The sequence below is a fragment of the Lepisosteus platostomus genome, chromosome 2, assembly GCF_059453375.1.
Source record: "Lepisosteus platostomus isolate fLepPlt1 chromosome 2, fLepPlt1.hap1, whole genome shotgun sequence".
Taxonomy (NCBI): domain Eukaryota; kingdom Metazoa; phylum Chordata; class Actinopteri; order Semionotiformes; family Lepisosteidae; genus Lepisosteus; species Lepisosteus platostomus.
Genome location: NC_142612.1, coordinates 18,554,542 through 18,580,281, shown reverse-complemented (window position 1 = coordinate 18,580,281; position 25,740 = coordinate 18,554,542). Strand labels below are relative to the sequence as shown.

The following is a 25,740-nucleotide window of genomic DNA, read 5'->3' as shown; positions in this document are numbered from 1 at the left end:
TGACCATGATACATGATTATATTATTTTAAAGAAGATGTGTAGCTTCTTTACACTCTGTAGGGCAGAGCGGTGGGTCTGCGCTTGTAGCTAGAAGGTTGCTGGTTCAAATCCCGCAGCTGGCAGAGGAATCCTACTCTGTTGGGCTCCTAAGCAAGGCCCTTAACCCCAACTACTCAAGGGGTGTCGTACAATGATATTGTGACACAGATAAGGAGGGATCTATGACACAGATAGGGAGGCTCTCTCCCTATCTGTGTGTCTCATGGAGAGCAAGCTGGGGTATGTGAAAAGATAATTCCTAATGCAAGAAATTGTAAAGGGTTAATAAAGTGATGATGATATTATTATTATTATTATTATTATTATTATTATTATACATTGTGTAGATAATACCAGCAGTTCAGCAGGCTAGGAAAAGCCAGCTGCCTAGACATTATAACTGGGCTCCTGGCACTAGTCACCAGGATTCTGAAGAAACTGCCTGTATATCCTCACTGGCCTGCATATCAGCAACTTGTCAGAGATGGGGTTTGACTTAAGTATGTCTGTAGCACATTAGATGACAAAAAACGGTCAATGTTGCAAATAATACACATCAAAATAACAAGAAAATTGCCAAGAAATGAACAGACAAGCTTAAATGTTAATTTCTTATTCATTGTTTTCTGAGTGTGTAATTAAGCATTTTGAGTGAATGGTATTCACGAGTTAATTTTTGTTTTAAAACAGCATCATGTTGTGATTGAATTATTTTGCATCACTGTAGACACTATCACGGGGAGTATTTTTTCCTCAAGGAACACTGCCATGTTCAAAGGCTGTCTATAAATAGAGATCTTAATTTGTTTTTCCTCAGCACTGTTGAGCAGAATTCTGAATTTCAAGACCTCTCTGTTAAATGTCTGTCGCTTTTTATTCAGAGGCTTCGGCTAAGCAGCTGAAAACCGAATTAAATGCTGACAAAATGGGATACAGACTAAATCAAGCAGGTCATTTTTGGTTGGATGGATGCAATCAATGGATTGAAAACTTTATTTTGAATTACAGCACTGAAAAAAGAGGTAGAGGAATTACTGTATATAACATTTACCCTTTTGCTATTTTACCCCTGTTGAGCAAACACATGGCCGCCTTGTGCATCACATTAAATCTATCCATTTCTTTTTTAAGCGAAAGCACAGAGTGCCGTGGTATTCTCTCAGAACACATCCAGGATATCAGCAATGGAACGTTTATTAATAACAGATCTACCGCAAGATAAATAAATAATTTGAGGCCTCTGAAAGCATCTGCAGTAGCTGTACGCACAGATCAAAGACCTATAGTCTGACCACATGACCAGCAGCAGCGGATTCACACTTCACTAACATTAGCTTAACACGACCAGCTCAGCCTCACTCGGAACGCAGTTTACTGAAGTGTCCATTTTTGAGCTGGAGCCAAAAGTGCTGCGAAGAAATAGAAAGTTAAATAGCGACTGCCTTGTGACTACTGCCGAGATTCACTTCACCTAGACAACTAGGGAAAGAGAACAGGTTGGTATGGTATACAACAAATTCCTGTATTAGCAATATTCCTCCCACTGCACAAGTAAACTTAATATGGAAACATCAGCATGATATCAGACACTTTAAGTCCATGTTTCTTAATCAATATTAGATATTATCTCTGTACTATATAGAACACATTCTATCAAATGTAATCATAACGTTTTGCCCTGTAAAACAAATAAAACCCTCAAATCACAAACCTCCAAACAAAATTGTTTCTGACAAACCTGAGACATATTATGCATTACAAGACACCCTATGTTTAATACTGTCTCTGTGAGCTGCAGATACGTCTTAACCAGAATAAGTCTTGAATTGACAACAGACTGGTTCAGGACAACTTTAACACATTCTACAACTCATGATTAAGGAAAAGAGAGAAACAGACACTGCAAAAACTTGGACCAGCTTAAAGCTCAAAATTAATTCAGCAATATCTAACCTTTTGGCACAATAAAAGAAATATAAAACATTCTTTTTCACCATAACATATAACATTTACTGCTACTAATAACATAAATGTAGTTTGTACAGTTTGGGATAATTATTTTTTGTCTTATAAAAATGGACACATGGAGCAAAACAAATTGCAAAGTGGTTTGACTTCTTTGCGCACAGTATGGCAAAACATGAAGAGCAAAAAACGAGATTTTCAGATACATCATCAAAGGTTTGTTTCTTCCCCACATTTTTTCATACAAGATAAATAAGCAATGCCAATACAATATCATTGCATTGGTTACGTATACTGTACATGTACATCAATTCTGTTTTTTTTTTAAACTAGTGCTTTTTACACTTCTTAATGGAAATGTATCCCCACAGACAGTACATATTGTTCTACAGTCCACCTGGTGTACTTCTGTGAGAGGATGTGCTGAAAATAGCAATAGCCAGGGGAGGCTGAGTGACGCCAACAACACAAAGCTAACTACAAAACAGGTTCACCAGCATATTCATTGGAGAAGTGTCAAGAAACTCTTAAAAAACATTCTCAGAAGAGAAATACACAAATCCCAACTCCATGCTCCTAAACCTTCTCTCTGGATTAATTGCTCACAATAATCATAAACAGATTACCAGGAGATTATATATATTATTTAACATCTCAGTCCAGGATAGTTACAAACTGAGATAAATGACAATGGAGGTCTCTAAGAATTTATGCACAATGGTTAATACCTAGTGTCAATATTTCCACCTCCTAGTGCTCAAAAGCAAAGGGAATGTTTGGTGAGATGTAGGGAGTCCAGATACTGCTATCAAAGCAATCAAAGTTGACCTTGGTTTACCTTAAATTGTAGGTAAATGATTAAGTGTCAATAAACAGTCCAGAAACGCACTATAAGATCAGACAGCAGAAGAGAAGGGAAAAGAAGATCAGACCATAAGAACAGGAGAAGAGATGGAACGTGGAGCTTGTGCCAGATGAGATTGTGATCATCTGAACAAAACACAAAATAAGATAAGTATTTGAACCTTGCCAGAGAAAGCTTGCTATTCTGTATTAATAGGAAACTTGGGCTACCCGAGTCAAGAACACCTTGGTTAAAAACAGCCTTTCCTCCTTGGGAGTGCATTTTTAGAAGAGAGATAGGCTATTTAATTTGTGGCAACAGGGTTTGCAGAGACAGTTAACTACAGGTTGTATTTCATTTAGTTTAGAAGGCACATTATCTCTTATTTTGGTTTCTGTAGGCATTATTTAAGAGTTGAATACTTGGTAGCAGCCTGGGGTTTTCTGGGTGAACGAGTCTGTAGACTTGTAAATAGAGTAAACTGTGCATTGTATGTTTATGTTGTGTGTAGTGTGTGTGACTATCATTGATAATAAATTTGTTTATCCAAGTGTGCCTGGATTATTACTGTTTTCACCAGAACTGTTTCAGAGAACAAAGAATTCATGTGCCTCTAACTATACCAACCACTTGGGTATATTCTAGCCTTTTCTGGACAGCTATCACTGGAGAGGAGGACACAGTAATGAAGCCAATTGGATGGAGATTGGGATGGGGATTATTAGGAGGCCATATTTTGGTCAAATTCTGTTTTTAAACTCTAGATTCACCAGTCCAGATGGAAGTCTGACATTAACAACCATAAATGGGATAACGCAATTTAAGGGGCTGACCTTTACAGACTCACTTAAAAAAAATCAAATGGTAGTATTTATAAGCTGCCAGACATATGACAACTTTATGCAATTGAGTTTTGTAATAGACCACATAATTTTTCAAGTAAATTCTCAGAATAATAATAGCAAATAAGAAACAGGTGCAAAAAATAAAAATACAAGCAAAAAAGCCTTCAAATTGCAACAGAAAATAAAACATATCTGCTTCTTGTGTAACAGCAAAGAGAAATATGTTGCTGGGGAATAACATGTATTTGATTAAATTACAATAATTTAGGAAGTTATTTACATATTTAATTTCTGATATTTCAATATCCAAAGTTCACGCAACACTTAACCCTATCACTTCTAATATTTATTATATTCAAGGGCATTGTTTGTCCTACTAGTAGTGCTTCAATATCCTCCAAATTTGGGGCACTTTAAAATAATTTGTTTATCCATGTTCACTCAAAAAACGTTTTCTAACAAAATCCATCTTGCTTCCTTTGCATCTGATGACAAAATGACAATGCTAAATGATTCATTTCTCTTCTGGCATCTCAAAGGCAGTGCAACTACTATTTCAGTATTTCCATTACAGAGATCTATTCCCCTTGTCCTTGGGAACTATTGTATTTTCTGTTTTTTTGTTCCTGCAGAGATGTTAATCTCAGGCTAATTGATTTCAATATTCTATGTGGAGCATATTTTTAAATTTCCTTTCAGCTCTTAAACCGCTGAATGGGAATTGAAATCGGTATCAGTGCTCTGCCAATGTCTGCGTTTCACAACTCCCCTTATTCAGGTGTTACCTCAAAAGTTTTTAAATTGAACCTCAACAGAAGGGAAAAACACACTAATTGCGGGAATGTTTCATTTCCACTGTGTCTGTTTATCACAAATTGTTCAACTATTAATAGCTGTAAATTCAGAATTAAGGACAGGCTGTATGCGTAAGCGGTTATAAATAACGTGTTTTGAGGCGATTATTTCTGCAATGAGGACTGAGAACAGAAGTCAAAGTAAGCAGGCCAACTACAGGGACCAGTTAGCACTGGTGATTCAGGGCTCATTTGTAAACAAAAAGGCACAGTGGTCCCTCAGGGCCAGGCAAAGGAACCACTGGGTGATACTGAAGTTGAACTACACATGACCCCAATCACACATAAATAGAAGATTAATATTTCCTTAGTGAGTCAGATTCCAGTCCCAGTCAGTACAGAGGAACTAAGGAGCTGAGGAAAGAGGAAATTCCAAAGGCTGCTGTCCAGAACTGTTTTTGATAAGAACAGAGTCAGTGTCGAGAGCTGGAGTCCAGAAGGTCTTTTGCTTCATTGATTTTAGCCGCCAAGTAGGGAGATCCACCTGCAAAAAGAGCACATTGATAAATAACGCACAGCAGTTGTAGTATCTTACTTCTCTATATAGGCTGTGTGGCTGTTTCATAGCTTGATCTGCTGTAGACGTGGAATGCAAAATTTCAGTTTTTGCTCTTTACAAAACAAATGCTAAAAAGGGATAAAAGATAAGAGAGATTTTTTCAAAGATAAAAGGAGCCCCCCCATGATAACATGCTCTGTGCTCTTAAAAAAACAACCTCAGAATAGAAGATACATTTATTTATCTGCAAATCGATAAAACTAGGTTGACAGAAAAGCTTCTACTTCATACCTTGCATGAAGGTCCATATACAGTATACCCAATTATTTTTCCTAAGAAGATTCTCTATTCATGCTAAAGGTTAGCCGCAAACTGGCTGATTCATCAGAACCAGCAGAGCTTAATTCCATTATTGTTTTGCAGTTCTTTCTTTGCCTGTATTATATACCTATACACAGAAAAACACTTAACAGACTGCAGCCCCTAATTCATATGCTGGGTGGATATCTAATATAAACTGTAATATGCAGTACACAACAATATTTGGTAAAAAAGACATTATTCTGAGGAAAAAATAATAACAAGAACAAAACAGCAATTTAAATGACACAAAGGAAAAAAGCTAGGTTCCTTAGAGGGGTGGAATGCATTGTTTCCCACCTCCTGGAAATCCATCTGACAGTTTGCTTTGTTGTACCTGTGCAGGTTGACATGGGACATGGCAAAACACATTATCGGTCCCCTAACTGGGATGTACAGAGAAGGTAGGATGGAGCATATGACATGACAACAAAACCAAATAAAGACACTATGCCCCATTCATAATATTGTTTTAGGTTGCTTCAAGACATCTTTTAAATGAGGAGTAAAGACACTCAAAACGAGCATCATCACAAAATTTACAAACTAGAGGCAGCCATTTAGCTTCAGTTTACTGTAGGTCTGTTTGGTTGTTAGTTTCCAGTGAATCAAAGAATCTCATCCAGCCATTTCTTGAAAAAAGCCAGAACCAGTATCAACAAGATGGTTCACAAGATTTCAGATAGTTTCCATTTGGGTTGGCTGGTTCTTATTTCAACTGTTGATTCTACTGCGCTTGTGATTATTTCACTCACTTGTTAAGACTGACATTGTCATGCCTTTTTGAGGATTCTGAATATTTCAATCAGGTCCTCTAAGAGTCTTCTCTGTTCAATAACAATATCAGTCATTTTACTCTGTCAGTGAAAATTTAAGCAAGAGAAAATTTATGGTTCATTGAAATGTTTACAGAGCATAAATTAGAGCACAATATTTTAAATGTCTAACAGTGCATTAAACAGTTTTAATTACATCCCTTGATTTAAATGTCATGTTAAAATATGTATAACTGATACTGTTTGCCTTTTTAATTGCTCCCTTACATGGTTTAAAAAAGAAAAAAATGCATCAATATAAATACCTTAGTCTTTTGAATAAGCAGCATGTTCAAATTTGGGATTTCCCATCTTTTATTTATATTTTTTTTTACAAAAGTTTTTGCTTTCTATGTATAACATAATGGACTAGTCTTGATTGAACATCATCTTCCAGATGTTTCTCTACTCTTGAATTCTTTCTATACAGTTTTTTAACATCCTTACATGCACTACAGTGTAATTCTAATCCTTTTCTGGTACTGACTGCTAATTTGCCTAGCTGCCACAAGTGAACTAGTGACTAATTTGACTATTTCTTTAGTTAAAAAAAACAAGCCTCAGAGGGAAGTACAATGTATAGCATAACAGATAGGGAATATATAAGAGAGGCTTTTCTCAGTTGTTCAGATTTTTTATTAAATGATTTGTCTAAGAAAAATAATGTACTAAGCAACCGATGGTGCTCTGTTATGGTCAGAAAACAGAATGGCTGTATAAAAATCACTGTGGATCAAACTGACAGTAAATTTTAATTGTATTATTCATCAAGAAACTAATTGCGCCACGATTTCCAAGTCTGAGTCGCAACATCAACAATGGCAAAGATATGGAAACATTCTTGTTGCTTAATCTGCTTTCACACAGGTACTGTACTTTCAAGCCCTGCTTCAGGAAATGGACAGTGCATACAAGGACATTTGGCTTCACAGCAATGTTTACTGGCATAGCTGTGGGAAGGCTTTTGGCAGGATTTGTGTACTGTTTTGATACAATCCAAACCTTTGTATGATGAAGTCAAATGGGTCACATAAATAATGTTTTTAGCTGACATCACTGTGCATCTGAATGATCTCAACCACTGTCTGCATCACCTGTCAAGTTAACTTCGCTCTTTTATTTATCAAAGATACTGCAAGTTCGCTACAAGTATGAACATGTTAGGTCACCTTGAATCTCAGCTACAGTATGAATCAGGTGGGGTGAAAAAACAGCCGATCTAAACTTGGCCTGATATGTGTATATGGGATATAGGAAGCATAACTATTCAAACAACAAACACATCACAATCATATGCATGGAGTACTTCACATGATTCTAAACTCATCCTGGCTATAGTCTGAAGAATTCCCTCTGGAGGTGAAAAACCAAGCAGAGAAACCAAGCTAGGATATAGGGTTTCAGTGCACAAAGCGGTCATCTAGTCCAGCTTATGATTTAGTTACACTGGATTAGTCTGTGAAAAGTCTTCCCTAGAGTAATAACCATCTGCCTGCTTTCAAGGCATCAGCAACAGCATATGAGGCTCACACTGCTGGCAGCCTCCGAGAGACATTACCCTCATTGTGCCAAATGGGCGATTATAGAAGAGCTGTTGACACAGCTATTTGTACAGTTCTGTATGCCTACTTTTTAGGAATATACCTGTGATTTTGTGAGGAGCACTTGCATTATGAATTAAGTGCACCAAAGGCATGCTAATGGATATCATGGAGTACTAGTAAGCTGGGTTACACAGGAAGCAGTGTGCTGTTCAAATGAACAATCCAATTCAACAGGGCAGGAAAAAGGGAAAAACAAATAAGGCTCAAGTATATCCACTTCCCTTTCCGATTTTTTAAAACAGAAGAGCATCATTGATTACACTGACCATATCTAAATTACCACTATGATTGAACACCCCCACCATCCCCATACACATCTCCTCCTCTCACAGATATTGATTTTCTCCTGATGCTTTTGACCTTTCTCACTTGGGACATCTAGAATTACTGGACTCCCCTTGGCTCCAGCTCCAGCTGGCACAAAACACAGCAGCACAAAAATATTACTCCACACCTATCTTATCTACACTAATTATCCCCTGCGTTTCGACATTTAAAAGTATTGTCCTAAGCTAGAGAGCTCTTAACATCTGGTGACCATGTTTTTTACGGTATTCATGGTCCACTAATTCCACTCTGTTTCTATGCCCTGTGCCTAAAAGCGCTATATTTGAAGATTCACAACATCGCTTTAAAAATCCTTACCAGATGCTGCAAATGGAGACCCTACCCAAGCCTCATTTTAAAATGCAATGTGACCATACAGTACAAATTACATATTTTATATATTAAAAACAATCATAATAAGATAGGTGATGCATTATTTGACTAAAGAACACCAACCAATTTTCCACTTTGCTCTTTGTTAACATATTGAAACACACAATGGGAATGGGATGACAGCCAATCTGTCCATTCACCCTGTCGGTCCCTTTTTAATTTGTAGAACATTAACAATATTAGTAATACTACTGTATAAAGACATTATCTCCATGTAGCCCATGCAACACCCATGAGCTACTGTACCTGCTTAGAGGAAGGACTGCAGGTATTTTGGACCAGGGACTATTTGGACCAAATATGCAGATAGCAATCTAGATTATTCACAACTGCAGGATATGACAGCACTGTATACTGTATGACCTTGCTCTTAAGGATAACGTTATGTTGTTTTCAGTGAGCTGCTAATAAATTTACAATTGTGCTTTTACCTTCACACTTTGCAAAATACCCCAGTTGTGACATCACAAAGATGCCACTTCAGAAATTATTAAATGTGACTTATCTCTTGCCTTCCTTTCGCTAGACTGCAGGAGAGAATGGAATTATATTCAAGATGAGATATTTCATATTCAACAGAGAGATTTACCCCAGAATTATAGTGAGTCTGCGTCAAGGGTTTATCAGGTGGAAACTAATAGTCAAAAACAAGAGGATGAACGCATTTAAAAAGGTGATTTTTTTTCTTTTGAAGGTAGTCTTTAAGCACTAAAAAAACGTATTCCCCACATCTAAGCTTTTGCTAGCTTGACTTTTAAAGAAGGTGCTGATTGGTGCCTTGTAGTAATAGCAAGTGACCTTCCCGTTTCAGGTGATCCAGGGTGGTGACACCAACGTGGAAAACTGGACTGTCACAGTGCACCACATTACTCTCTTTGAGATGTCTTGCAAGAATCCTTCTTTAATGTTACAAAAAGGAGGTTACAATACCAAGAAGAGATAGGACTTCAATATCCTTATCTTCAGCAGGGCGATATAAATCTGACGGTAGCCATTTCTCACATTGAATTAAAAATCAGTGAGCTCCCAGTTTGTCCTTGGGTAGTGAATTTCCCACATGAAAAATGCTTTTAGATCATGGTATGTTTGTTCAAGAAAATGGATGAGACCCAAAGAAAATAGCAGAACAAAGTCCTTGAGTAATGCGTGTATTGAATACTTCAAGGGAAAATATTTCACCTTGTTAACTATAAGTTTTCACCTAAAATGTGACCAAAACAACCGTTTCATGCTAGATGATGGGAGGTTTCACTGAATACTTTAGTTCTTAAAAAAACTTTAAAAATCTGTTTTTAAAACATTCAGCAAAGAAAAACTGGTGGTCTTCATTAGTCAGAAAGCTAACTGGGCACAAGTAGTGATGTGACTCAACCTGTTGAACTTCAAGCTTGGTGAAAGGAAGGAAAATGCAGACAGGAACTAAGAAGCCCTGTATTTTGGAGCGGCACCTCAGGTGAACTCTGACGTGATGAATCAAGGTCTAGTGCAGACTATCCGGACAGGAGTCAGAGAGTGTGGCACACTCTATAGGTGTACGACACGCTGACTGATGAGGAGAGCCTAATGAATGAACTAATTAATTTTATTTTGTTGCAATACTTCAAAATGATGTCAAAATTGTAAGTGTGAACATATGGCTATCATAAGGTTGTGCCGAACTTCACATTATTTGGGGAGTACCTTGATAGTGTTTAAGAAATTTTTTACCAATTGGTATAATTAGGTATAGATTTTTAAAGAGAGTTACCAACCAAACACAAAAAGCAATGGATGAGTGAGCAACTTACCTTTATCAGGGTGATTTAAAACCATGATCCTTCTATGAGCCTCTCTTATCTTGGTCTTGTTACTTGTCGGGCTGCAAGACAGAGCAGAAAGGCTTAGACACGTGAGGAGCATGTCTCCATCTAGTGGTTGAATTCTAATAATGCATTAACCAAAAGGCCAAGAAATTCTTTAAAAATAATTGTACACAGCACCTTTAAAAACAAAAGTTACACAGCAGCTTTAAAAAGTTAAATCATAGGAACACTGTTATAGGGATAGCAAACTACAAAATAAGCAACACAAGCAGTTAAAAGTGAAGCAAGATACAAGGTCATTAGAAAATAGAGCATAAACAGACACAAATTAAATAAAAACCTTTCTGAAACCATTCAGACTCTATATTTACTGTAAATGCAGATTAACTGTAAATGCACTCGTATGTGATTCTCTGATATCCATGAAAATAGAATTCCAGATCTTTGGGGCATAGAAAGAGAAAACCATGCCATATAATGTTAACGAACTTGGGGAACACTGTATTTGAAGACCAGAGTCAGACGAACAAAAGGTTTCGAAGGTGGGGAGTACACAAATAATACGTCAGACAGGTACAGAAGTGCCAAGCCATGTACAGCCTTAAAAGTAAGCATGAGGATTTTGAAGTTGACTTGTTGATCTGACTCCAAGACAGAAGTAATGTGATCGCTTGCATGCGACTCGGTCAGTATTCTGGCTTTAAACTCTGAACATATTGGTGTTTGTTCAGTGTGGATTGCAGGGAGCTGAAGTAATCAATTCTAGAAAAGACAAATGTGTTGACCAGCTTTCCTGCTATAGTCAAAGACAACACAGGACGTAGTCTGACAATGTTTGTGAGATGGAAGAATGATGTTTAAAATATTCTGAGCATGGGGCAAAAGTCAAGCCAGGATTCAGTACCACCTACAGAGTCTTCAATTTTGACTGAAATTTACAAGTTACTGCTTTGGCTTTACCATAGGTAAAGGGAGATGTTGAGTAACATGACCTCAGTATTATCCCAAATTAGGTGAAGAAATTTTAAGTCATCCAAGTTTTTATATCAGAGAGTGCAATTAGAGAGTGCAGACACAGCCACCTCAGTATCAGATTTAGTATGGTCACAGATTTGAGTATCATCGGCATAAAAGTGATCATTCAGACCATGTAATTTTAATATCTGACCAAGTGGGAAAATGCAAATGTTGAACAGCAGGGGGCTTAGTTTCAAGTGTGGAAACACCAGCCCTTAAAAACTTCAGAACTAAACCCTCAAGAGAAACAAAGTGCTGGTGATTAGCAAGATAAGAGTTGAACCGTTTAAGAGCGATGTCAGAAACACCAAATACTGTCTCAAGACAAGAGAGTAAAATAACATAACAGTGTCAAAAGCAACACTTAGGTCTAGGTCAATTAGGATAGATAGACAACTAGAACCAGCTGGCATGAGAAAACAGTCAGTTACATTAACAAGGAGCAGTTTCTGAGCTGCGTTTAATTGTGTACAACCAGACTGGAAGGCTTCGAAGAGGTAATCTGCAGTGAGGTGACCGTTAAATAGTAGTGCAACAACACATCCCAAAATTTTGACAAAAAAAAGGCAAGTTAGATATAGGATAAAAAATGTTAAGGTTGTCCAAAGCCTTGTCATTGTTTACATGTCTGCATTGTTTACATTCAAACTGTTTATTTGTTTGCTTGTACATTGTCTACTGTTCGTTTGTATACTGTCTTGATGCACTGTCTGCACATGTGTTTTTACACTTGTTTTAACAATCAAGAGACTATCTGTAAGTAAGAATTCCATTGTACCAGTACCGGTTACATATGGCAATAAAGTTCAGGTTCATGGGTGATTTTCTAGGCATTAGCGAACTGAAGCTATTTTTAAGGCCACTGGTCCCACTTCAGTGCTCAAAGACTCATTTATGATGTCGAGGACAGTAGGGCAGAGGGCTAGAAAATAAGACTGAAATAAAACAGAAGACAGAACCCTTTCTTTATAAAAAAACGTTTGCACGAGACATGTTTAAATTAAAACTTATGACAGTTTAAAAATTCCCCTCCTCTGCTATAAAAAAAACACTACATATACTCTGGGTGCATTGCCCAAGTGCTTAAATTCATTTTGATTTAGCATGTGGGGACTTTCAACATTATATCACCAAGACAGACAAAAGCAACCCCAGGGTCTAAGTGGGGTGCCCACCTCTGATTCTGGTGTGGGGGCACTTTTTGGCCTGTGTGTCACTGGTTGAGCTGCACCACAGCTGCAATCTGGGTTCCCCTTTAGGCCCAATTTGTATTGGTTTGCTGCAGAGAAGCCTTAGTGGGTCCAGAAACAGCTGTGAAAGGCAGGTTGAAACAGAGTGGGCAACTCTATAGGTTTGTGTGATGAGGAAGTGGTTTTTAATGGTGTAATGTAGGGGCTCCCAGTCCTGGTGACCCACACACCTGGGTATTTTTCACCTTAATTTATCTAAGAAGTTTCTTCATTGGAATATTTGCATTTTATTTCTACTCTCAAGTTTGAGATTTTATTTCACTTACAAAATACAGCGGTTAAAGGTCCCCCATGTCCCCAATGAAAAGTATGAATAACTGAGGGCTCAGCTAAAACAGAAACCAACAGGTATGTGGGTCACCGGGACCAGGAGCAGGAATCACTGGTTTGCCAATTGCATCCCTGCTGCCATAGAGCTTTTGCTGTTTTACTTTGGCATTACATTGTCTCTTATATTTGTTGGGTAATACCATACTGCCACATAGTACATCCAAGCCCTCTAGACAACGGTGAAACATAAGGACCTAAAAGCTTGAAGATCTGTACCCCACAAAGAGACAGCACGTTCGCCGAGGTTTTTTATGGATTGTAGATTGTCACCTACATCTACCTTACATCACCTGTCTTGGAGAAATAGTCCAGAAGCAATGCTTACATAAACAAAAATCAAATTAATCAGAATGAGTTTATCTTTAATGAATCAGAATAGCATACAAGTCATCATCTATACAGCTCACCAAGGAAGAATGAAGCACTAGGTCACAGTGATCACGGCCTTTCACTAGTTCAGATCAAACTGAGCCTAGAGTAACATACTTTTAATTAAGCTTTTCTCCCATAACCAAATACCTTTGACGTACTGCAATTTAAAGACGTAGAAATAAATCATGAATTGAGTCTGCAGCCCACTTCTCACGCTCATTGTGACAGCCCAGGGACAGCTCTGAAATGGCAGAGTGGGCTGTGAAAATCGCATATACAGTCACAGCAAGTCTTACAAACTGGTTTAGATATGACACAGAAGGATCATACCCGTCTTCGTGAGTAACAGTGCTGGTCCTGAACAGCATATTTAGCATGGCTTGAAGAACACCTCACTTGATTGAACACATGAAGTTTCAATGAAAAATGTGTACCCTGCTTGTGTTTTTTTCTTTTGAAACTTAAATCAGTAACTGCAATAAGGCAGTTGTTTTCAACCAACTGGGGTTGGAACGTCCTCAGAAAAATGTTTCAACATTAGATTAATGATGTGGGAAACCAACCTTCTCACACTGGATCGGCTCTGACAGTATTTAACAAGATACGTCTTTTTACTTTTCTGCATTTAATATACTGTGACTTTTAGTAGCACTGTTCAGAATTTTAGACTTCACTGAGTTAATGTTTAATCTATGGGTCTCTTGCAAGGGTTTTCTTCATCAGAGGTCCTTCTGCCAGAAAAAGGAAGGAAATAGAAAAACAGTAGTAACTGCAATAAGAAGAATGTATTTTTATATATTTTAAAGATTGTATATCTCCTTTGCAATAAAATGCAATTATCTACATACTTCATGCAAATCCTGCAAAAAAAGTGACTAATTTTATTGCTTCACTGTGTGATATAATTGAAAAAGAAAAAAACAACAAAATGACCAGCACACAGGCTTCTTCACTTCTTCAGGATTGTGGTGTTTTGTTCACCATTTTGGACTTTGTTGCTATGACTACTATATTCTTCAAGGCACCTCTGTCCATGTGAAAGATATGCCAATTTAATAATGGCATAAAGGCGCTAAGTGAAGAGAATGTGAGATCCTCAGAATGGTTCAGTATTGGTATATCTGTGTAAAGTGGCTGCAGAGAAAGCAGACTAAATAAGAAGCGTGATATATTTTCAGGTATGCCCTGATAAAAGATATAGAAGTTATATAAAAAATATCATTTTTTTCATACAGCCTTTTCAGAAAGCAAATGATTTCCAGAAAGTTACGAAACCTATACTACAATTTACTGTGTTTTCAGGAATACCCACCTGTAAAGGCAAAAAATATAAAAAGCTATCAAGAGACAAAAAAAACAGTTGTTTCCACACTGAATTCATTTTTGTGCCATTAATGAAAAAATAATTCATGAAATCTGAAGAAGTCAAATAAAATACAGAAAGGAGAAAGTGACTATGTCCTTCTTTGTAGAAACAAGGCCTTCACTGGACTTGGATGGATGGGCTATTAATTATATTTTTCTTCAGCTTTGTATTTCTGTACAGTAGATTAGAAATACACAATCTTTATTATTAAAAGAATAAATACCCTTTAACAATAACAATGTAAATAATAATAACGTCAGTATTAATAAGGTTCTGACTACTTGGTCATTAAAGATCTCAGTGTTCACACATACGGGGAGTTATCCCTGGCCTGCTGGTTAAATTCCACTTTAGTTTTCTGCAATCTGGCCTCCCTAAATTCACCCCTTCATTCAGATGGTTAAGCAATTTCTCACTTCTCTACTTGATCTATTGTTTAGTGCAACTGCTGGAGGAGAATAAGTGCTGGGCCCACTCCTAAAAGCCTTCTACAAATGCAAAACCAAGAATTTATAAAAGGCAATGCTCTATATTTCAAATTCATACATAAATAAAACATATTTTATACATATTTTCCATTGTTAACAACCTGACAGGATAAGCATGTAATATTGTTGTAAATGGAACACACAAAGTAGTCAAGCATGATGCAGTCTTTTTGTTTCTTTTCTCAAGTCGATATGTTGCATTTATCTCCCTGTAATTGCTCTTCAAACCATTCCCATCGCCCTTCTGGAATTTCATCTTCTCACTGTTTCTGCTGCAGTTTTAAACAAACATCTTAAGAACTGACTAGTCTAATCAATTAATCTCCAGTAGATCAAAAACCCTGCCTTACATGAGATGAGAGCTGGTACAGCACTTCTGTGTGGCATGATTTCCCACAAATTTTCAGCCAAACTTTACAGGCCAGTTCCATAATCAAATAATCAAAGAAATGTAAATGTTTCCTAAAACAAAGGAGTACCACCCAACTGCATCAATAAGAGCAGTTTAAATTATCAGATCATCAAAGACAACTTCAAAGAGTGCTAAAAAAAACACTGCTCTTTAAAGTAAACCAAATCTACTGTAAACCAGCTCGCAGTTGTGATGGAATAGGAATTTTCTCTAGGTACAAAGAAAACAAAGGACCTTCAAAGTGATGATGACTGCTTAGCAAAAATAAAAAGCCTTGAAACATCCTACGAATTTCTCAGGAAGGCCATGAATTTGCAGTCAATTCACAATTTAGCAAACACTTTGAAAAAACAATGAAGTCCAGTCTATTCACCCTATTTACCAAATTGCTTGTTTAGAATGCCAGAGTTCCAGCATGAAAGATCAGTAATTAAACCTGCGACCACTGAAGTGGACTCGGAGGAGATAAATGCAAAACCTGAAAAGGCAAATATGAGTCACCTTTAATCCAGGACAAAACCAACAAATACGGGATGATGCGTCAGTGAGAAACCAGTAGTGGTCACGGGCAAGATCTTTAAATTAGAAGCATTTCAAAAATATTTGAGGTTTTATTTCCTCAGTCAATTAAGAAATAAAGAACACAGTTCGAAGAAGAAACGTACATCATGATGTTTGACGAGCTGCTACAATGAAGGGTATAGGACAAAACCCAAATATTTTATCTAACCACAGATGTTTCTGGAAGAGAGAATTTGAGCAAACTGTGGTGTGCTTACCATAAAGGAAACCTTGTCACTGCAAGCTTCTCACTCAACACATTGACCCACACATTTACAAGGAAATGTTAGTTAACACCAGCACAGATTCTCTGAGAATTGAGATATAACAAACCCATTGCAATGCCCACTCACCTCACACCTAAAATGAGACTGGCTTCCCGTCGGGTCATTTTCTGTTCAAATCCACCTTTGTAATATGATGAAAATGACTAGAGAGAACAGGACAAAAAGGAAGAATTCAATAAACGCATTCTTCACAGCACATTAACAAATGTTATCATAGCATCTGAATTAGTAAACCAAGAACTGTCAGCTTATTTAATTTAAAGTGGTGAAACAATACTGGTTTATGTATTTTTTGGTAAGGTTAACACATAATTAACACAGCGTGCATAATGACTTTATAGTACCCGCTTGTAAAAGAAATAGAGCTCTGTTCTGTTACAACAGTGTACATGTCTGGTTTTCCACATACCTCAAGCCCATGGTATAAATATTAGCCTTCTGTTTCCACATTAGCAGCAAGTCCTGTGTAAGGTATAAAGCCTTTCTAATAGATATGAGTTTGTTTGCAACTCCTCCATTTCAAGCTTGGTGTTTTATAACAAGTATTACATTTGCTAATATGGCAGAGCTGTGTATTTTACTTCAGCCAGCAATGAACAACTACTGTATCTGTCAACAGACTAAACCTAGGCCTGAACTTTACCAGGCCTACCGATTTCTCCTCCTGACTTCTAAAGCAATGGGATGATGGAATTCAGCAACATAAAACTAAGCAACCTCTAAAATACAGGGCAAGAATACAACACATTTCAAATCTGAATAAGGATAATTTCTGAGTCGGGTGAATACACAAAAAGCACTGAGACAGCTAAAAAAATACTCCCATATGTTTACCCTTTCTGAAACATTCACATGCTCGTATGATGCTGGTACGTGAGTGATGTGTGCTACACAATTTGGGTGCGGATTTATTTTTTCTGGATTCTGTAAACAGGAGACATGGGTTTGCTACAGGAGCACAGATAAAACAGAGGCATAATATAAAGAAACCGGAAAAGCAATGACGAATTTACTACAATTAAAGCAAATAACTACTGCTGGTTATCAAGAATACTAAATACAGAATTTCAAAATTCCAAATTTACGGTAGATCTGATCAAACTCAGCTTCCAGACAGCATTATGCTTTTGCGTAATCTGTGTGACTTAACATACATGGAACTATGTGGTCTTGCATCCAAGACCATGATGCCAAAACATTTTGTCAATACATCTGCTTCTATTCACCTACCAGAAGGCTCCTGACACACACAGCAGTGACAAATGCGATTTATATTTTCATTAAATGGGTTTTTTTCTGACACGCTATGAAAATGTGGCCTTTCGGCATTGTAAAAGATCACACAACATGCTGGGAAGAGTGGTACGGAGAGCGATGAATCATTTCTCCGACGTGGAGCCTCCGTCGCCCTCCGGTAATGGAACACAGTGGACGCACGTTGCACAGTGAAGACGAGTGAGGACGCAGCAAGACAGTGAGTCAGAGGGGTTTTTGCAAAGACATTATACGCCATTAATATGGTTTACGGGTAGAAGGTGCGAGGGAATTCAAGCGAAAAGCATAAGCTGCTGCTGCTTAGACACCGACCACAAAAGGTGGATCGACACCCAGGGCTTCAGATTTCATGCGCACACTGTACACAGGAAAACTCCAACTCATTTTAGAATCACATCTGTTACAAGAAATGTATGGGCAAATTGGTATTCAAACACAGAGGAGGCAAATAAACCACACTGAGCCTTCTAATGAAAACCCTTCACTGTGTCCATATGTCATTCTCTCAATACATCGTGTGAACAACTAAGACACATTCGAGTTTACATCTGCACATATGATTTCTGTTTTCTTTCAGCATCTTATGTGTCTTTGCTGTCCTTTGCTCTCCTACATCGTGAGTGGTGTATGACAGGCTGAGTGATCATACTGGCATAAACATATTTTGGAAAAAGCTACATGACAGCTTTAAAGAGGAGTACAGAAATTCTGGCATATGAACATTATAGCACTCGCAACGCCAATGTACTTCTACTGCAAACACCATCTCAAACTAAAAGAGACACAATGACAGAAATTACACAACCTGCCATTTATCTGTCAATCATCCAAAACAACAACTGTTTGAAAGGAACTAGAGGGCATCTATCTAGTTCAAATGGAAATCCTTGCTCGGCACTTAGCATTCACCATGTCTACTACATTGGACAAAGTTGCCAAGACATTTAAAAAACTTATGAAGCAACTGCAAAATTTGGAGAAGTCATCTTGCATGCTCATAACCCAGAGTTCTGTATAGATTTTAATGTGAATCATTTCTTAGCTACACTATGTGTACTGTTTACTGCATACACCACACGACGAGCACACAGCAGACATATACTGCCAGCAGATGTCACTCTTTGGACAGCAAAATACAAACTTTGAATCCAGAGTTTTACACTGAATATCACCACAAAAATTCAAATTCAAATTCTATTTAAGAATAATGTTTTACAGTTCACTCAATCTTACTTATCTTTACCTAATTCCTGAAGTGCACATGTAAATAAAATAAAATTAAGCCAGCTGTAGGCTGGAGAAAAAATTTAAAAATTCATGGTTGTCAAAACAAAGACATATATTTACTCCATTATCATGAATAAGGGAAGTCTGAGAAAAATGGCTGTCTTAGAAAGCAGTAAAGCAGTATACCTGGTTCTGCAACTGTAATTATAGGGACTGCCAATGCAGTGGACTCATTAAAATCAACAAGGGAAACACGAACCAGAGGGCACAAGTGGAAACTATGTGGAAGTGCATTTTAATCTGAATATAAGAGGCACACCTTTGCACAAAATGTTGTGGGAGTACAAAACAAGCTACACAGCTACACTGCTATGCTGTTGAAGCTGAAGCTCACACCCTGGCTTCTATCAAGAAACAGCTGAATTACAGTAGGTCCTTAAGAGCAATTAGCTACTAAATACCAGACAGGCCCGATGGGTCAAATGGCTTTCTCTGATTTAGAAATGTACTTATGTTCTATGTTCAACCTGGATTTAAATTAAATTGGTCAAAATCTTGAGCTATATCCATTATATACTGCATACTACAAGAATCCGTGTATTTTGGGAGTGGAAATGGTTTTTAAAACATAAATGATCTATCATTTCAAGCCTCAAACAATAGCCTTTAAAACAGAATTTACGTTTATCTTTCAGTAGTAATCTGATGCGAATCACTCATAAGAACTTCTCCTTGATGTAAATGTCAACGCCAGCCTTTCTACCATATTCCACTGCTTGCAGAGTTACTCTATTCTGTCCAACACAGATGCTTGATGGCTTTAAAAACAAGGAAGGACTGAGCTATTGTGAATGGTCACCTTCAACATGGAGTGGTACTTGAGTAAAATCTAAAATTCAAAATTCTCACTGAACCTCTGGTGTAGCTATAATGAATCTTCTCACTCATCTTCTTCCGTTGACCGTAAATGACTGAACTCCTGCAGAAAGAGCTAGCTGAAGGCTACTTTTATCCCACCCACAGCTCCCCAGACTTTTTAAAAAGTATGTAGCAGGTTTAATACGTCACTGCATGAACTCGATTACCTTAAGGATATAACATTTACTTTCAGAGAGTGGCAGACTGTAGACTTTGAAAAATGTGCAGTGGTCTGAGAGACTGAGTGCGTGATGAGTTACATCTCTGATCAAAGCTAGTACTGTAATAGCACTGATGTGAGTAAAAGCAAGGATGTTTCTTGTCCTCACTAACCAGCTTGTAAAACCAGAAACATATATCTACCTCTGTTCCGCAGTAAAACAAGATTTGAAACATCAAGATTTAAAATCTTTTATTTTGTGCTAGAGGTTGGTGGTTTTTAAAAGGCTAAAAAACTGCATCATAAAACTTTACAAATTAACTTGAAACACTCAACGTCCTTATAAATTTTAATATTTTGTGCCGTTTATATTCTTTATTGTGTTTTGGTGTTCAATATGTAATAATTCAAAGAATCAGAAATAGAATTGTTTTGTGAATCACATACATTAGTACAGTATAATTTGGACAGAACTTACAGATGCAGGCATTTTCTTTGCTGTTTCTGTGATCACTTGTCCTAAAGGTTTCCAGAGGTGAAATGTGTACCGTCCTAAAGAAAGCAAGATTAAAAACAATTGATCTAGAGTTATGTACAACAGCAATCCTTAAAATGTGGTCTTGGGCAGCCATAATTATCAAGATACAAACAGACATAGTGTTTCCTTAAACATAAAAAAGGTTGCATATAGCTACTTGAAAGATGACTCCAAATCAGGCCACTTTAATTCATCCTGTTTAATATTTGCTAAGTACGAGAGTTTTTTTCACTATTGACTTGATCTTCTGGTTTGTCTGTCATCCTCAGAGCCCCAATCACCCCACCACCACCACTTGTGTTTCATTAAATCTAAATTCAGTAAAAATAATACTTTATATCAGTCCACAAACCATCAAGAGCAACAGAAAGAATGAAAATAATAATTACACAATGCTAAAAAAGGAAATAATTTCTGAAACACAGCTTGTATGCTGGTTACATGGTAAATAGCAGTTTTTTAGCTCTACTTAAGAAAACATAAATCTTCTCAGACTGTTGGCCTAATGAAAGAACCACCACTAGATGATCAGTTCCCAAGCTGTAGTGTTTTGCCTTTCTTTCAAGGAGTTTTTTCAAGGAGTTCGACTCATTCTGCACAATCCAAGTCTTTCCTTCCCATGGACCACACACTATTAGGCATTCTGGCAAAAAAAACATGTTCTCTGTATTTAGAATGGAATTTTCCTGCTTCCTCAATTTAACCGCACATACAGTTACATCCTGGCTAAACTTCATTGACATCCAAGCATGGACACACACATACACGGACGGCACAGGCTTGAAACAACACAAAAATACCCCAAATCCAAAAATCTTTTTGGTTGCAAGTTTCTAAAAAATGGATAAAAGCAAAACGAAACAATGGTTATTCCAAACTCTACTGACACTTGAGTGTCTTTTTTGACTACTCCAAGTTATACATTTGTCAATCATTTTTATAATTTGCTTTTTCAAAAGCCTTGATATGCCATTACATTTGATAACTGCTACATCAGCACATTAATGCTGTTGCTCTATTGTGCATTCTGTGTGTGCATTGTGCTGTCTTTTTGCCATCTATTCTGTAATACCCTTGTTCGGAATGAAGTGGCATTAAGCTCTGCAAGCCAAAGTCACTCAGTGGAGTACATATGCCTTTTATTGCTCCTCTGAGAATTATGCACAACATCATACAGCCAGTTTAGGACCACAAAGCTCTTGAAACCCTTGTCTTTACTCATGCAAACAGGCTTGTGTGTTAAAAAATAAGAAGATGAAAAGACCATATCCAAACCTAAGGCTTTCCTTTAAGACAACTGGTACAGAGTCTGTTTAGAGACAACCAATACAGTACAAACAATGCCCTTGGTTACCTTAAAAGCATTTCTATTTAACAGCTGTATACTGGTAACAGTTCTTGTTTGAAGTACATATGTCACTTTAACTAGAGGGTTGGGGTGACTGGGGCGGAGGGGGGTGAATTTAAAGTAAAAGGTCAATAATGTACCCTACATGAAATTCACACACATATATATCATATTAAATGCATAGTCTGTGATCTTATCAGCATATAGGAACAATGTTATATTTATAATTTATAAATTTTACTGTACACCCTACCTGCAAAGGCTGCTGCCGCCACACCAAGTCCTACAGTAATTAACGTCGCGCCCTGTGAAAAATGAACACAGTCCAATCAGGCTTAAGGTTTCGAGTGTTGGGTTCCCGCAGTGTTCACCTACAGCAGTGGTTCCTTATCCTGATCCTCAGCAACTGCTGCCTCTTCTGTTTTTTTTTTTTGTTCTGGCCTGCCAAATGAGATCTTCTCAAAGCATATTATTTATTTTCAGCTCTTTAAAAGTAGTTTGGGATTTGGAATTGGTATCAATGCTGTACCCATTTCATACAGGTGTGTAACTAGCAAGACCTGTGGAAAAGGAAACAGTACACTCGTTGTGTGAGTTATTGATACACAGTAAATCCTACAGGCATGTTCATCATTAGGGCAATTTAGTTACATTTATGGTGTATCAGTTGTATCAGTATCAATCAGTATCAGTAAGTTGCTGGGAATCAACCGATTGAAACAGGGTAATTTTGAGTGTTAGAACTGAGTTTCCAAATCAGATGCACCTAAACAAGCCTAATCGTGGAGGACTGGTGATTTAAGAGGACAAGGTAAATAAAAACATTTAGACACACCAGAGCCTTCAATTCAGTGTTGGGAAGCACAGGCCTACAGGCCTTTCTAGTATTGTTTTCTAAAGCTACTCAGAGAAATGAGAAACTTTGGGGTCACTTTCTCTAATGTTCACAAATATTTAACAACTCGTACACTCATACAATACTTAGATTTTATCCGATGTAAATATTTATTTTTACAAAATAGCAATTATTTTACATCAGTTTAAGTAACTGATTTAACATTTAAGAGTGTCTCCATTACACTGATATTAAAGAAACATCACTTATAACTGCAACAGTCACGGAATTATAATCAGGAAAGAGTTCAAATCTGTTATTGCAGCAGGCACTAACACCAACATTTTATTGAACAGATATAACACAGGTAAATTCATTTTGCTGATTAAAATCAATAAGGTTGATCAATAAGAGGTCTACTGTGAAAGTCACTGGCTCCTGGTGCGTGTGACCATGGCTGCAAGCAATACAAGCTGTACACCTGTGTGCTCGCAGATGCTTTCTTGTGGGGTTCTGTCCCATTCCTCGCAAAGCCTTAAACAAGCACATGCCTGTTCACAGGTCTCTGAGCACTAGAAAATCACACATCAACCAAGCTCACCCTAAAAATGCTCAGTGGGGCTCAAGTCTGACAAGTTGAGCATCCGTGGCATAACTGCCACATTGCCATCTGGCAAGAGCCTCAAGGGAGTGGGACAAGAACGAGCGCTGTCACACAGGGAGGACAGCAAGTGAGCACCGTGTCATGCAGCCAGGCCAGAATCAATCACTACATGGTAAGTTCTGTGGTGACTAGTCACTCCTCCCCACATCTTTGAGAACATGTTAGAGCTTACTGAAGGTGGACTAATAATTAATAATTGCTTACACTTATATAGCGCTTTTCTGGACACTCCACTCAAAGCGTTTTACAGGTAATGGGGATTCCCCTCCACCTCCAATGTGCAGAATCCACTTGGATGATGCGATGGCAGCCATAGTGAGGGCCAGAACACTCACCACACATCAGCTATTAGTGGGGAGGAGAGCAGAGTAATGAAGCCAATTCGTAGATGGGATTATTGGGAGGCCATGATTGGTAAGGGCCAATGGGAAATTTGGCCAGGATACCGGGGTTACACCCCTACTCTTTTCGAGAAACGCCCTGGGATTTTTAATGACCACAGAGAGTCAGGACCTCGGTTTTACGTCTACAGTATAGTGTCCACATGACTATACTGGGGCATTAGGACCCACATGGACCGCAGGGTGAGCACCCCCTGCTGGCCCCACTAACACCTCTTCTAGCAGCAACCTTAGTCTCCCATCCAGGTACTGACCAGGCTTAGCTTCAGTGGGTTGTCAGTTGGGAGTTGCAGGGTGATAAGTCCAGTCTCCAACATATCCAGGTCATGAAGACACTGTTCACTTGATAAGGCACATTACTTATTTACTGCATTTTACCTTCTTGATTTTCACCTGGATCACACTTCAACAGGTTAAATCACCTCCTCAACTATGCCCAGTTTACCTTCCCATTAACAAGGTGATTTAGTGCTTAAAGAATAAACCAATTCATTTACCTGTATCATTGCAAGTCATGGATGAGCAATTAATGAAAATGACATATGGATGATGAGTAGTTATTAAACACTTGTTTAAAAAAATCAAACTAGTATAAAGGGTAGTAGTAAGTTTTTTATGTTGCCTACAATATAATAAAAGAGAAAGGAAAATACGCATACAGTACCATCGAGTACAGTAGGTTTTGTTTTGAAGGACCTCAATTCGGACGCGATAAAACTAACGTAAAAGAGACTTTCGCAGTGATCAAGACAATATTTTACTCTTCACAAAATCTACTGCTGGTACATTTATTAGCCTCGTAAGTTTACATTAAGTACTAAGGTGCAATACCTGGTGTTGGGAGAAGACGAAGTACCTCGAACAGAAAATAAACATGCATTTTACACCCAAAATGCCGAAGTGCATTAGGTGTACTGTATACAGTATGTAACAGCCCAGTACAATTCATGCTCTTAAGAGTAGGCTGTAGCTTATTGCCACTAAACATACTGTACTGTATACGGTAGTATTACTGATGGAGACATATTTGGGTTAACATATTCAGTATTTTATATGTGGTAATTCGTTTAGCGTGAGGGAAGTCTTGTTTAATCTTTGACCAGGGAAAAGTGTGGTTTGGACGGTTGAGGTGAAAACGAAGGCTCGCCCTGTGTCAGAGTTATTATTTTTTCTTCTTCTTCTTTTGGGCCTGTTTTTTTTCCATCAATAAAGTTTTATAATCGGGCAGTTTTATAATTTTTATAATTTTATAATCATCCTTCACATGAATGCCCACAGCTCTAAACCGAACCCCGGATTTTACATTGAGGTCATTGCAAACTGATCAATATTTTCTTTTTATCATAATTCATCAGGATATTTGGAATATTTATACTTACGTAACGAAGAAAAATATTGAACACACTATACCGTTTATGAAACGTCTACAACTTATATTGAAAACAAGAAGAAAAATACTACTATGATTATATAAGAGATGTTAACTCGTCACTTCGTGTAAATCCAAACAAGAAGTTAGAGAAGTATGGGTAACATTAGAAGCAGACTTAGGTTATCTGTTTATACTGACTTATTTTACTTCGTAGCGTAACAAAATTGGTGGTGTGACTTACTATTTTTCTGTCAATTTCTGCATCACTCCTGTTGTTTAACTTCTGAGTGTATTCGGCGTATTTGAGTTCGCCTTCCATGCCTAATACACTGTTGGTACTCGCCATTTCTTTGCTTTCCGCACTCCCGACCTCAAGGGCATTTAGCCGTTATATGGAACGGTTTATGGGACATACTAAATGGTTTGTCGAAAGTGAAATACTAAAACGCGTTTTTCAACTATAAGGAAATGACTAATAAAAAGGTTGGTTTTCTGTATTTGTTGTAGGTACAGGTACTTCTACAGAACGTTCCCAAAGTTCTTTCATGGTTTAGCTTTTTTTCCCAGTCGG

At 37.6% G+C, this 25,740-nt stretch overlaps 1 protein-coding gene across 1 annotated transcript; it reads right to left on the bottom strand.

The window, feature by feature from the left end:
- Positions 1–994: 994 nt before the first annotated feature.
- Positions 995–25,568, bottom strand: dnajc15 (DnaJ (Hsp40) homolog, subfamily C, member 15). The gene is made up of 6 exons (XM_088602610.1): positions 25,411–25,568; positions 22,151–22,202; positions 20,490–20,563; positions 16,498–16,574; positions 10,334–10,404; positions 995–5,032 (listed from the first exon to the last, which is right to left on the bottom strand). The coding sequence occupies exons 1-6, from the start codon at positions 25,513–25,515 to the stop codon at positions 4,962–4,964; spliced, it is 450 nt and encodes a 149-aa protein (XP_088458736.1). The 5' UTR covers positions 25,516–25,568; the 3' UTR covers positions 995–4,961.
- Positions 25,569–25,740: the final 172 nt, after the last annotated feature.

Coding starts and splice junctions, on each gene's coding strand:
- dnajc15 (XM_088602610.1), bottom strand. CDS start 25,515: ATGGCGAGTACCAACAGTGTATTAGGCATGGAAGGCGAACTCAAATAC. Junction 20,564..22,150: donor GGCGGCAGCAGCCTTTGCAG/GTAGGGTGTACA, acceptor TGCTTTCTTTAG/GACGGTACACATTTCACCTC. Junction 10,405..16,497: donor AGTCTCATTTTAGGTGTGAG/GTGAGTGGGCAT, acceptor TCTGTCTTGCAG/CCCGACAAGTAACAAGACCA.